Source organism: Trichosurus vulpecula, chromosome 7, assembly GCF_011100635.1.
Source record: "Trichosurus vulpecula isolate mTriVul1 chromosome 7, mTriVul1.pri, whole genome shotgun sequence".
NCBI classification, from domain to species: domain Eukaryota; kingdom Metazoa; phylum Chordata; class Mammalia; order Diprotodontia; family Phalangeridae; genus Trichosurus; species Trichosurus vulpecula.
The window spans coordinates 264431282-264444108 of NC_050579.1; the positions used below are offsets into that span (position 1 = coordinate 264431282).

The 12827-nt window shown below is 38.0% G+C and overlaps 1 protein-coding gene across 1 annotated transcript; it reads left to right on the plus strand.

Moving 5' to 3' along the window:
- The first annotated feature begins 4776 nt into the window (after positions 1–4776).
- Positions 4777–5727, plus strand: LOC118858630 (vomeronasal type-1 receptor 1-like). The gene has a single exon (XM_036769213.1). The coding sequence runs from the start codon at positions 4777–4779 to the stop codon at positions 5725–5727; it is 951 nt and encodes a 316-aa protein (XP_036625108.1).
- The last annotated feature ends 7100 nt before the right edge of the window (positions 5728–12827 follow it).

Here is a 12827-nt window from a genome sequence, read left to right on the forward strand (position 1 = left end):
AAGGAATTTGGTAAAAAAGGAACAGTGAATGGATAATTTTCTACCACATACATCTTTGTTATACCATGTAGGGAAAGATACAAAAATATATAACTCTGATTTTTCAGAATTCCTAGTATATATCAGTTTGGTTTTCAATGAAAGTGTTAGTAGTTATAGGTATTCTTTGGATAAATATTGGTGTGGCTCTCCAGCTCAAGAATCAGACTTGTTTCCAAGTTTTCCTTACCTCACCCAAGTTCACACTGAAGATTAAAAAAAGGTTCTAGACATAGTTTCTGGGTAATTTAGTCATTTTATTAATAAGACCAGCACAATCATTGATAAAAGCATACTCATTCAGATTTTTCTTTTAAACCAAAGTCAACCATGTTTATTAGCTCACAGTTTTTATTCCATTCAAAGAGTAGGTGTTCCTAAGGGATGGCAATCAACTCTGATTGGATAAGTCAATAGGAGGTGAGCTATATTAAGATGACCAACTGAGGATGGTGGAGCCAAGATGACCACGTGAATACAGCATCTTACCTGAGCTCTCTCACAAGTTCTTTCAGACACCTCTAAAAAAGGGCATCTGAGCTGATTTGAGAGAATTAGAAGCCACTGGTAGACTGAGTGGGGCAAATTTCCAAGCCAGAAGAGTCTGCAGGATGGATCTGTAGGCTGGGAGAGTGGCATGTGCATGGAGCTACACCAGACCACACAAAAGCTGAAGTAGCTACAGAACCCAGCCAGTGATCCATGCTGGGAGAAAGCTGGGGCGAAAAACCAGTGGTGATCCCCAGGCACCCCAGCCCAGGATGGGAGTCTGTTGGAGCTATGGGGGGCATCAGCACAGTGCCAGAGGCCACAAGAACAACTACTCCTGAGGCTTGCAGCCCACAGTGTAAAAGTTTGAAACTCTCCTTCTTGAACTTCTGGGAGCCATAATGACAAGGTAAAATGGCTCTCATCCCTCCCTTCCTCACCACTTCCTTCAGAGAAACCCTGAAATAGAGGAGCCAGAAATAGGGCTTCAGTAGCCAAACAGCTGGAGTTCCTGAGCTCCAGGGAGGTGGAGCCATTAAGCGTCAATACCAGGAACCCAGAGGTGCCTTTTTGTACAGCTAGGGGAAGTGGCAGACAACAGCACAGAAAATAGATGAGACCACCAATGCTCTAGAGCAGCACTGGGGAAGAGGAGACTTCCAGCAGCCAGACCACTCCTCCCCCACACCTCACAAAACCAGAGGCCCTATCCCAGAAAACTAGGCCCATAATTACCAGAACAAGAGGCCTGAGACAGAGTCCACTGAACCTCAGGAGCAGAAATTCATTTCAAAGCCAGGAAAAAAAAGCTAACCAACATGAAGAAACACTTGAGAAAACCAAAGACCATTGATTCTTTTTATGGAGACAGGGAATATCAAAATACCACTTCAGAAGGGGACAGCATAAACACATCTGAAACCTCAAAAGGGAATGTGAACTGGTCTCAAGGCCAAAAAGCATTCCTGCAAGAGCTCAAGGAAGGTTTTAAAAACCAAGTTACAGAGGTAAAAGAAAAAAATGGAAAAAAAAAGTTCACTGATGAGAACAAATCTTTAAAAACTAGAATTGGTGAAATGGATAAGGAGATTCAGAATCTAATTAGAAAGAATGACACACTGAAAAGTAAAATTAACAAAATGGAAAATGAGGCTCAGAAGTGAACTGAAGACAACAATTCATTAAAAATTAGAATTGAGCAAGTGGAAGCTAATGACTCTATGAGGCATCAAGAATCAGTTAAACAAAATCTAAAGAATGAAAAAAAATAGAAGAAAACATAAAATATCTGTTTGGAAAAACAACTGACCTGGAAAATAGATCCAAGAGAGAAAAATCTAATAATTATTGGTCTACCAGAAAGCTATGAAAAAAAAAAGAGCCTAAACAGTATCTTCTAAGAAATCGTCAAGGATAACTGCCACAAGGTCTTAGAACCAAAGGATAAAAAGTCATTTAAAGAATCCACCAATCACCCACTGAAAGACATTCCAAATTGAAAACCCCAAGAAATTTTGTAGCCAAATTCTAGAATTATCAGGTCAAGGAGAAAATACCAGAAGAATCCTGAAAGAAACAATTCCAATGCTGTGTAACTACAGTCAGGATCACACAGGATCTTTCAGCTTCTACCCTGAATGACAGGAGAAATTGGAATAGGATAAGAAGTTAAGAGTCACGTATTAACTCGTACATTATCAATTGGGGAATTTTAAATGTCATATATGCTGCTTCTGATGAAACTCCCCTCCTCCAACACTGTTCCTTTCTTCCCTGAAAGAAAATAGTTGTTGATATATTTTTTTCTTTTTGTAGCAACCCAATATAGGCTCTATATATTTTATTTTTCATCACTGCTTTATTAATCCATCTTGTATATTATTATCCTTTTTTTTCTTTTTCCTGTTGTTCTTATTTTCTTCAACCATAGTGCCCTGAACATAGCAAACACTTTAACCAATTCAATTTATTAATTGATTTTTATAATATTGTGATATTCCTGTACTAATTTTAGGTATCCTTACTCATTTCATCAAACAAAAATAACCAGAATCATGTTTTAGCATTTCTCTCCTCAATTTTCTCCTTTTTCTTATTGTTCTTTCTATGATTGTTTCCTGATCTTCCTTTCCTTCTTTGACCAATTCTTCTTATATTTTCTTGAATTATTTTCCCTCTTGCCATTGTTAATCCTTCTACACTACAATCCTCTATCATTCTCTTCCCTCCTTTCATTCATGAATTGTGAACCCTTCCTTTTATTTTCCTTTCTTCCTATTCTCTTTTTTCTCTCCTCTCCACTCACAGAAGATGCTTTGTCCATCAGTATATTTTCAAAATAAGAACTTATTTTACATTAAATAGTCTAATTTTTACCTCATAGCTTGAAATACTTTTTTTTTTTTTTTGGTTTTCAGCTTAGTGTATAGAGAGTTTAATTTGGAGACATAAAAATCTGGGAACAAGTCTTGCTACTGTAACATACTGGCTATGTAACCTTAAACAATTCACTCAACCTCAAATGCACTAAACAGTTCCTTTCACTACACTAGAAGTTCTGATTTGCAAGTGCAGAAGTGGTTGTCTTATTCATGAAAGCGGCAGTTTACACCCTTCCCTATTGTAATGTACTTTGTAGGAAAGATATAGTTCCTTCTCCATGTCATGACCTCCAGGCCCTTGACCCCTCATTTCCTTCCCAGAGAATCATCTCTGCCCTAGTTACACTATCCTCTCTTTACCACCCTAACCCCTTGAAGAACCTGCTTAACTCTATGCTGTGCTTTTCTCTTGAGTCCCTTGCCCCTTAGGTTTTCTCTGATATGGCTGTCTCAAACCTTTGCCGTGCATTGTTCACAAAGTCTGATGCCTTCCTTCCTATGCACGTGCTCCTGGAGAAAGCTGTGAAAAACTAAACAAAATATAAGGAAACTGTGATTTTTACATTTGTTTCCCATTAGAATCTTAAGTTATTGAGAGCAAGGGCTAGCTATTGACTTATTTATTTTTTTATCCCCAGCACTTAGCACATTGAAACACAGTAGGCATATGAAAAGGTTTATTGACACACCAAGAAAAGTTAATAAGGTGATTTCACAAGTTCTGTTATTCTAATGACCATTCAACATAATTAAGAAAAAGAAAAATCTGCGAGGAAGTCACATCATCACAGGACTATTTCAAATAGTCAGTAGTAGAATAAAAATCAAACATAGATGTGATTTGGAGGCAAGGTATGAATATTGAGAGAAATTTTTGTAGATTAATTAGATAATACCAGTCAGAACAATCCTTTGGTACTGAACTTTTGAAAAAAGAGTCAGGAAATGGTTTAGGACAGTCTCTCTATACATATAATTTAAGTGAAATAAAATGGATCGAATTAAATAAAATCCAACTTGTTCTGTGGAGTTTGATAAACCCTTCTATTTGCTTCACTGCCACTATACCCACCTTCATCTATTTCCCCAAAAGATATTTAGAATGATGCAGATACTATTAATGTCACCTGAAATATGTTACTGATATCGAATATTTTCAAGAGAGTATGGTGGAAACAAAAATCCAGATGACAGCATTCCACATAGGAAATAATTATATGACAATTGTGATCACTGCAAGGTGGACTGTTTCCGATGAGAAGGGCCTTAGGTAGAGTAATGCAGAGCTAGTCATGAGCAAAGTCAAAGTCCTGTAAGAGAGGAAAATCCAACAACTTTTCTTCTGTGGTGAGCTCTATGTAGTGTGAAACTTGCCAAGTATTGATAAAGTGGCTTTTTATATTTTTTTCATCAAGAAAATCTTTGATCCATTTTAAACTCTAAAATAAGTATAAACACTTAATTGAAGAATCCAGGGAAGTCCAATGATATAGAATGTACTTTCCTGGGAATAAAAAAGAAGTAAGATATTGTATTGTACAACCATTTAAATACACTTCTTTTCTGGTGACTGTTGTCAATTCACTTCACTACCCCCTACCTCAGATTCCTCATCTACAAAGTGATGGGATTGGAGTACATTGTCACTGTGGTAATGCCCAGTTCTAGATATATGATCCTATGAACTTGTAGCATAGGATACCATTGATTCTCAATGTTCAACCTCCTGAAAGAAATGAGACATCATTGTAATGTTTGTGGACATCATGTACCTTCATCACTGTAGTGTTCAGATTATCTACTGCTTCCTTTTTTTAAGGCTCTTCCATTAATTGTGCGATCATATCTTATGAATCTCTAAAGACAAATGGTATCCAGTGAGCTGATATTTGGTGTGACATTCTTCTTTCAATGTGCCATTGCTTTTGTAGGCAATTCACTGCTGCTAATGCTTTATGTTTGCATCTCATTCAAAAAGCCTCAGCAGAAGAAACCCATGAATTTGATTCTTGTTCATTTGACTATGGCCAATATGGCAGCACTTTTTGCCAGAGGCATCCCAGAAATCATGTTTTGTTTTGGGATGAGGTATTTTTTTGATGATTTAGTATGTAAGGGCCTCATGTACATTTACAGAGTTTCCCAGGGACTTTTTATCTGCACAACAAGTCTTCTGAGTATGTTCCAGGCCCTCATCACCAGTCCCAACAACTCTGTGTGGGCAACCATCAAAGTTAGAGCCCCCAAACACATTGTATATTATTTCCTCTTTTTCTGGATCACCAGTGCATTGATCTACATTTGTGTCATTGAATCCAATGAAGCAGCTGAAAATGTTACATTTTCTAAGTACCATTATGTTTCACATATTTACATAGTAAGATCAACAAGAAATGATAGTCAACTTAATGTTGCATTGATGTTTGGTATGACTTTTCACGACCTTATTTTTCACTTCCTTATGGCCTTGTCTAGCACCTACATGGTGTTTCTCCTCTATCAACATAGTAAACAAGTGCAGCACATTTATAGCAGTAGTCATTCCTCTAAATCCTTCCCTGAGGTCAAGGCCACACAGACTATCCTCTTGCTTGTGACTTGTTTTGTTTTATTCTACTGGCTCAACAACTGTATCACCTTACATGAAACTTTTAATATTGAAAAAGATGTTGAGTCGGAGACTATCACAAGTGTTTTTGGTGGATGTTACCCTGATCTCTCTCCCTTATTGCTGATTGGCAGTGAGAGTCATATCACAAAGCTTCATTGTATGTCTGGAAAGACACACAGGCCTCATAAGAATTTTATTGATGAATAAGTCAAACCATTAATCTAATCTCCCCGCAACAACTCTATGAATTTCAGAGTTCTAGTGCTGGAAAAATGTATAGTTCAACAACTGGGAATTTGATAAAATACCACTTGAAAATTTAGCATACTATGATCAAATTGGAAAGGAAATTTTCTTTCACCCCTCAGAATGTGAACGGTCATCAGGAAGACTCAGGCCCTGTTACATATACTCATATTAGATAACTTTTCTGTCTTGGGTAAGTCATGTCACCATTACAGGCCACATTATCCTTCTTTGTAACATGAAAGGCTTGGATGAATTGCATAATATAATTTCTTTGGAGGCTACTTGAATATTATATTAAGTACATTGGAATTGATGTCATCGGTATTGGTTTGTTTCCTTGTTCTCATAAGCATCACTAATAATAAGACTTAGAATTGCTTAGCAAATGCCAGCCACTGTGGTAAGTGCAAAGGATACAAACAAGAGCCAAAATATTATGTGTTACATTAAGCAGAGAAAACATTTAGACAACTCTTGAATTATTCAAAGTAAGTATTCAATGTGAATAGGTTCAATCTCAGAAAGAAGATATTAGTCTGGTAGACTTTGAATGGTCTCTTGTGGAGTGGATGGGATTGCAGCTCAGTATTGAGGGAGGATAGAGTAGCCAGGTGGTAGAAGTAAGAAGGGAGAGAATTAAAGGATAGGAGAAGAATAAGAGGAAAGGGACAGAAAATATAGTATTTTGAGAGAGGAACTGCAAGATATCTAGTGTCATTTGTAAGTGCATTGGAGTGAAGGTTTTTATAAATCTGGAAAGGTAGGAAGGGCCTAGGTTTTGAAGAGCTTTGAATGTCAAGCAGAGTGTTTTGTATCTGATCCTGAAGGTGATAGGGAGACAATGGAGTTTATTGAATAGAAGTATTACGTGATCTGTACCATAGGAAGATAAATTTGATAGCTGAGTGGATGATAGACTAGTGTAGCGATAGACTTGGAGTAAGGAGGCTAAACAGTAGTTTACTGCAATGGTACAGGCATGAGATGATCCACACCTGAATCAAGCTGATAGATTTTCAGAGGAGAGAAGGGGACATTCAAGAAATATTAAAATAAAACTTCAAGGATTTGGCAACATATTGTATATGGGAGGTGTGAGAGAGTGAGGAGTCTTGGATATTATGTAATGGTAGCCTATAAGGCTAACGGGGAGGATGGTGGTGTCTTCAATAGTAATAAGGAGAAAGAAGGAAAGTTTGGCAAGAAAGATAGTAAGTTCAGTTTTGGACATGTTGGATTTAAAGTATCTATTTTGACACCCAATTCAAGATGTCTAATAAGTAGCTGGAGATGTGAGTCTGGATGTTAAGGAAAAGGTTATGGCTGGATAAGTCACACTGACAGATGTTGGCATTAGATGTCAAAATTGAATCACAGGGAACTGAGATCATCAATGAAATAAAACACAGAGTGAATAGAAGAAGTCCCAGGACAGAGTCCTGTGATATAGGCAAGGTGATTGAAGAAGACCTGGATGAAGATTCAGGAAAAGAGGTTAAAAAAATGGTCAGATATATAAGATGAGAACCAGGAGAGAAGGTCATGAAAACCTGGAGAGAAGAGAGTGTCAAGGAAAAGAAGATGATTGAGTATGTCAAAAGCTGCAGAGGGGTCTAAAAGAATGAATATTGAGAAAAGGCTAGTGGATTTGGCAATTAAAAGATTTATAGAGAACACTTATGTGTCCTCTATTTTCCCACATTTTCTCCAGTAATTATAATTCTCCTTTTTGGTCATGTAAGCCAATCTGATAGGAGAGATATGGTATCTAAGAGTTGTTTTGATTTGTATTTCTCTAATCTATAGTAATTTAGAGCATTTTTTCATATGACTATAGATATCTTTAATTTCTTCCTCTGAAAACTGCCTGTTCATATATTTGACCATTTATCAATTGGGGAATGACTTGTATTCATATAAATTTGACTCAGTTGCCTGTATATTTTAAAGATGAGGCCTTTATTGGAGTTACTGGATATAAAGATTCTTTCCCAATTTTCTGCTTCCTTGCTAATCTTTGTTTCATTGGCATTGTTTGTACAAAACCTTTTCATTTTAACATATTCTAAAAATTTTATTCTGCATCAAGTTAACACAAAAAACCAGGATTTGAAACCATTCTGTCAGACAAAACAAAATCAAAAATTTATAACATACATTTCATTCTACTGTGTGCATACTAAAGTGATTTCACTGAGATGTTATTTGTGAGTAAAGCAAGCCAACTGCTGACTCAAAGTTGTGAGATGAACAACCAGATGTGTCTGAGTCAAACCAGTGGCTATTGAACAAAAATCAACAGCTATGGCCACCATTGAAGGTGTCTGTTTTAAGTTATGTGGTGGTACAACAGTGCTTTCTTATTCACAAAGGGGGTGCCAGCCTCAAGTTATAGGGAGAAGGCAACTGACATTCAACTGATCTTAGAATCATGAATAGTAGGGTACTCATGCTTCTGTTTTTCACCAATTACTATCATGAATCTTTTGTGAGGACCATATCTGAATGCCCAGGAAGGGAGATGGGAGTAGAGTAGTCCATTTAAGAGATGCTTCCTGCAACTGTTGCTTTTTCTATTTATCATATGTTTCAAAATAATGTGGTTTTAAGTTCATATGCCTCAGTTGCTTAGAGAAAAGAAATTGTATACCCATAATTTAGAACAAAAATATAGTCTTATGATCTTATTATCTCACAGATAAATATGGATAAAGAAAAACAAGACAAAGAATATTAATACTTTTGAAGCCGTGTAAAGTTTACATACATGTAGAGTATGTATCACAACTTACCTCATCCATGTGCATTTGAACCTTTGTAATGGATTGCTTATAGATAGCTGCTAGGGTGATATTCCTAAAGTATAGTTTTGACAGTATCACTGACCTGCTAAAACAAACTAATGAATAAAAATATCCAGTGGTCGCCTTTAACTCTAAGATAATATCCAAATCCAAATCAAATCTAATTAAAATACAAATATCCATTCATAGATAGCTCATACCTACCTCACCTTTACAAATTCTATAATCATTAGATCATTGAACTCTAACCACATAGGTTAGGCACTCTTTTTTGTGATAGGAAGATATTTTTATTTTGGTAGAGTTTCTTCTATTATTTATTTATTTATTAAAAGATTAATCATTATTTATTTACTTAATATTTTTAGTTTTCAGCACTAATTTTCACAAGAGTTTGAATTACAAATTTTCTCCCCATTTCTACCCTCTGCCCCCACTCTGAGATGGCATATATTCTGATTGCCCCATTCCCCAGTCAGCCCTCCCTTCCATCACCCCACTCTGCCCCCATCCCCTTTTCCTTCACTTCCTCGTAGGGCAAGATAGACGTTTATGCCCCATTGCCTGTATATCTTATTTTCTAGCTGCATGCAAAAACTCTTAAGGATACAGAAAAGTCAAACAATTCTAGTCCTCAAGCAGTTTAATTTTTTTCAGAGAGAGTAACACAAACTCAGAAGGTACATACAAAACAAACATACAAGTTGATTCGGTTTGTTTTTGATGTGCCTCCATTGTCCATCTCTATAAAGGTAAAGGACGTGCTTATAATTCTGGGTGAGTTTAATGCTAGAGTGTGCTTAGATTACCAGACCACCAGACTTGGCAGGGAGTCCTAGGGAGTAATAGAACTGGAAACAGCAACAGTAATGGTCACTTACTACTAAAGACTTGTGCATCTCATGACCTTCTCATTACCAAAACTGTCTCCTGCTTACCTAAACACAATAAAACTTCATGGGTTCACCTTCACAGCAAACACTGGCATTTAATAGACTGTGTAATTGTAAGGAGAAGAGACAGATAGAATGTGACAGTGATGAAGGCAATGTGTGGTGGAGAGTGCTGGACTGATCTTAGACGCCATTTCCAAGCTAAATATTTGCATTCAGCAAAAGCGACACCCCCTGCCAAGGTAAAATGATTATCAGAAGAATTAATGTCAACAAATTAGAGCTCTTCTTTGAGCAGGAACAGTTTGTTGCTAACTTGGAGGAAAAGTTGAGCCAAGACACACTTGGCAACAGTGGAGCAGAAAAGGAGTGAGCAGCTTTCAGAGATTTGGTTTAAAGCATGACATTTCTCATGTGAGTGAGAACACTCACAAACACCAAGACTGGTTTGATGAAAATGATGGAGAAATTCAGAAGCTAATAAATAAAAATGGGAACTCCACAGGATGTACCAGCAGGATAACTCATCCATCTCATAGAAGGCAGTATTTAATTGAATCAAAAGTAAAGTACAAGCAAAGTTTAGAGAGATGCAGGATTCTTGGCTCAGTGAGAAGGCAGATGAAATTCAGTTTTATGTTGTTAGTAATAATCGAAAGCACTTTTGTGATGCCGTGAAGGCTAGTTATGTGCTGAAGACCCATGGTGCATCTCAACTACTCAGTGCTGACTGAGCCACATTGATTAGTGATATGGACAAAATACTGGAGAGGTGGGCTGAACACTTTCAAAGTGTTCTCAACAGACCATCATCAATCAATACTGAAGCCCCTGACCCTTTACCTCAGGTTGAAGTCAATTCCTCCCTAGTTGAAGCTCCAACTGAAGAAGAGTTTTGAATGTCATTAGGCTTCATTCATGTGGCAAAGCAGCTAGTGCTGATTCTATTCCAGCTGAGATATTCAAGGTAGGGGTTCCATTGCTCACACAAAAGCTGACTGAAATTTTCCAGGTTATATGGAAAGAGGAGGTTATCCCTCAGGAGTTCAAGGGGGCTTCCATTTTCCATCTCTATAAAGGTAAAGGAAATAGATGGTCCTGTGACAATTACAGGAGGGTCTCGCTGTTAGTCATTGCTGGCAAGATTCTTGCCAGAGTCCTCTTTAAAAGGCTGAGCCTTCACCTGGAAGATGGTCATCTACCTGAGAGCCAGTGTGGCTTCAGAAAGGGTGGAGGAACAGTCGATATGGTATGTGCTGCTGGACAACTCCAGGAGAAATGACAGGAGCAGAACAAAGGTCTGTATACAATGTTTGCAGATCTGACCAAGGCCTTTGATACTGTTAGTCATGAGGGCTTATGAAAAATTATGTCAAAATTTGGTTGCCCCTAGATGGCGGCTGGAAAGCAGGGACTTGCGTGAGCTCCCCACCATGTCCCTCCAAAAACCTATAAAAAATGGCTCTGAACAAATTCTAGAACTGTAGAACCCACAAAATAGCAGAGGGAAGCAGGGGTCCAGCCCAGGACAGCCTGGATGGTTGCTGGATGAGATCTATCCTGCACGAAGTGGAGCAGAGCAGAGTTCAGCGTGGGAGGCAGCAGGACCAGCCAGACCAGGAGCTGGGCAGAACAGGCCCTAGCACCCTGAATCAGTGAGCTGTGGCAGTTACCAGACTTCTCAACCCACAAACACCAAAGACAACAGAGAAGGTTAGTGGGAAAAGCTGCGGGGGACAGAGTTTGCAGTTCGGCCACTGCCCCAGGGGCAGCAGGGGACGTGCAGCTACAGAACTATAGCTGCAGTTACTTCCAGCCCCAGGCCCGGGAGTGAAGAGCCTGCTGAAGATTTGCATCAGGTCCAGGTTGGTGGTTCTTGAGGAAGGAGGAGTGCTGGGGTGGCAGAGCTGGCTATATGGAAATAGTTCTGAAATCAATGGTGCATCCCCTTAAGTTTGGAACAAAGTACTCTTTGCTCTACAAGCAGTCAAGTAAGTTGGTTGAAACATGGCCAGGCAGCTAAAACACACCCAGATTCAGTCTCAGACTCTGGAATCTTTCTTTGGTGACAAAGAAGACCAAAATGTACAGCCAGAAGAAGTCAACAAAGTGCAAGAGCCTACACCAAAAGCCTCCAAGAAAAACATGAACTGGTCTCAGGCCATGGAAGAGCTCAAAAAGGAGTTAGAAAAGCAAGTTAGAGAAGTAGAAGAAAAATTGGGAAGAGAAATGAGAAGGATGCGAGAAAACCATGAAAAACAAGTCAATGACTTGCTTAAGGAGACCCCAAAAAATACTGAAAAATATATTGAAGAAAACAACACCTTAAAAAATAGACTAACTCAAATGGCAAAAGAGCTCCAAAAAGCCAATGAGGAGAAGAATGCCTTGAAAGGTAGAATTAGACAAATGGAAAAGGAGGTCCAAAAGACCACTGAAGAAAATACTACCTTAAAAATGAGATTGGAGCAAGTGGAAGCTAGTGACTTTATGAGAAATCAAGATATTATGAAACAGAATCAAAGGAATGAAAAAATGGAAGACAATGTGAAATATCTCATTGGAAAAACCACTGACCTAGAAAATAGATCCAGGAGAGATAATTTAAAGCTTATTGGACTACCTGGAAGCCATGATCAAAAAAAGAGCCTAGATATCATCTTTCAAGAAATTATCAAGGAGAACTGCCCTGATATTCTAGAGCCAGAGGGTAAAATAGAAATTGAAAGAATCCACAGATCGCCTCCTCAAATAGATCCCAAAAAGAAAACTCCTAGGAACATTGTCACCAAATTCCAGAGCTCCCAGGTCAAGGAGAAAATATTGCAAGCAGCCAGAAAGAAACAATTTGAATATTGTGGAAAAACAATCAGGATAACACAGGATCTAGCAGCTTCCACATTAAGGGATCGAAGGGCTTGGAATATGATATTCCAGAGGTCAACGGAGCTAGGATTAAAACCAAGAATCACCTACCCAGCAAAACTGAGTATCACGCTCCAAGGCAAAATACGGATTTTCAATAAAATAGAGGACTTTCAAGTGTTCTCAGTGAAAAGACCAGAGCTGAATAGAAAATTTGACTTTCAAACTCAACAATCAAGAGAAGCATGGAAAGATAAACAAGAAAGAGAAATCATAAGGGACTTACTAAAGTTGAACTGTTTTGTTTACATTCCTACATAGAAAGATGATGTGTATGATTCATGAGACCTCAATATCATAGTAGCTGAAAGGAATATGCATTTATATATATATATGTGTGTGTGTGTGTGTGCGTGTGTGTGTGTGTTTGTGTGTGTGTGTATACATATATATATATGCGTGTGTATCTATGTACGTATATATACATGTATATGTA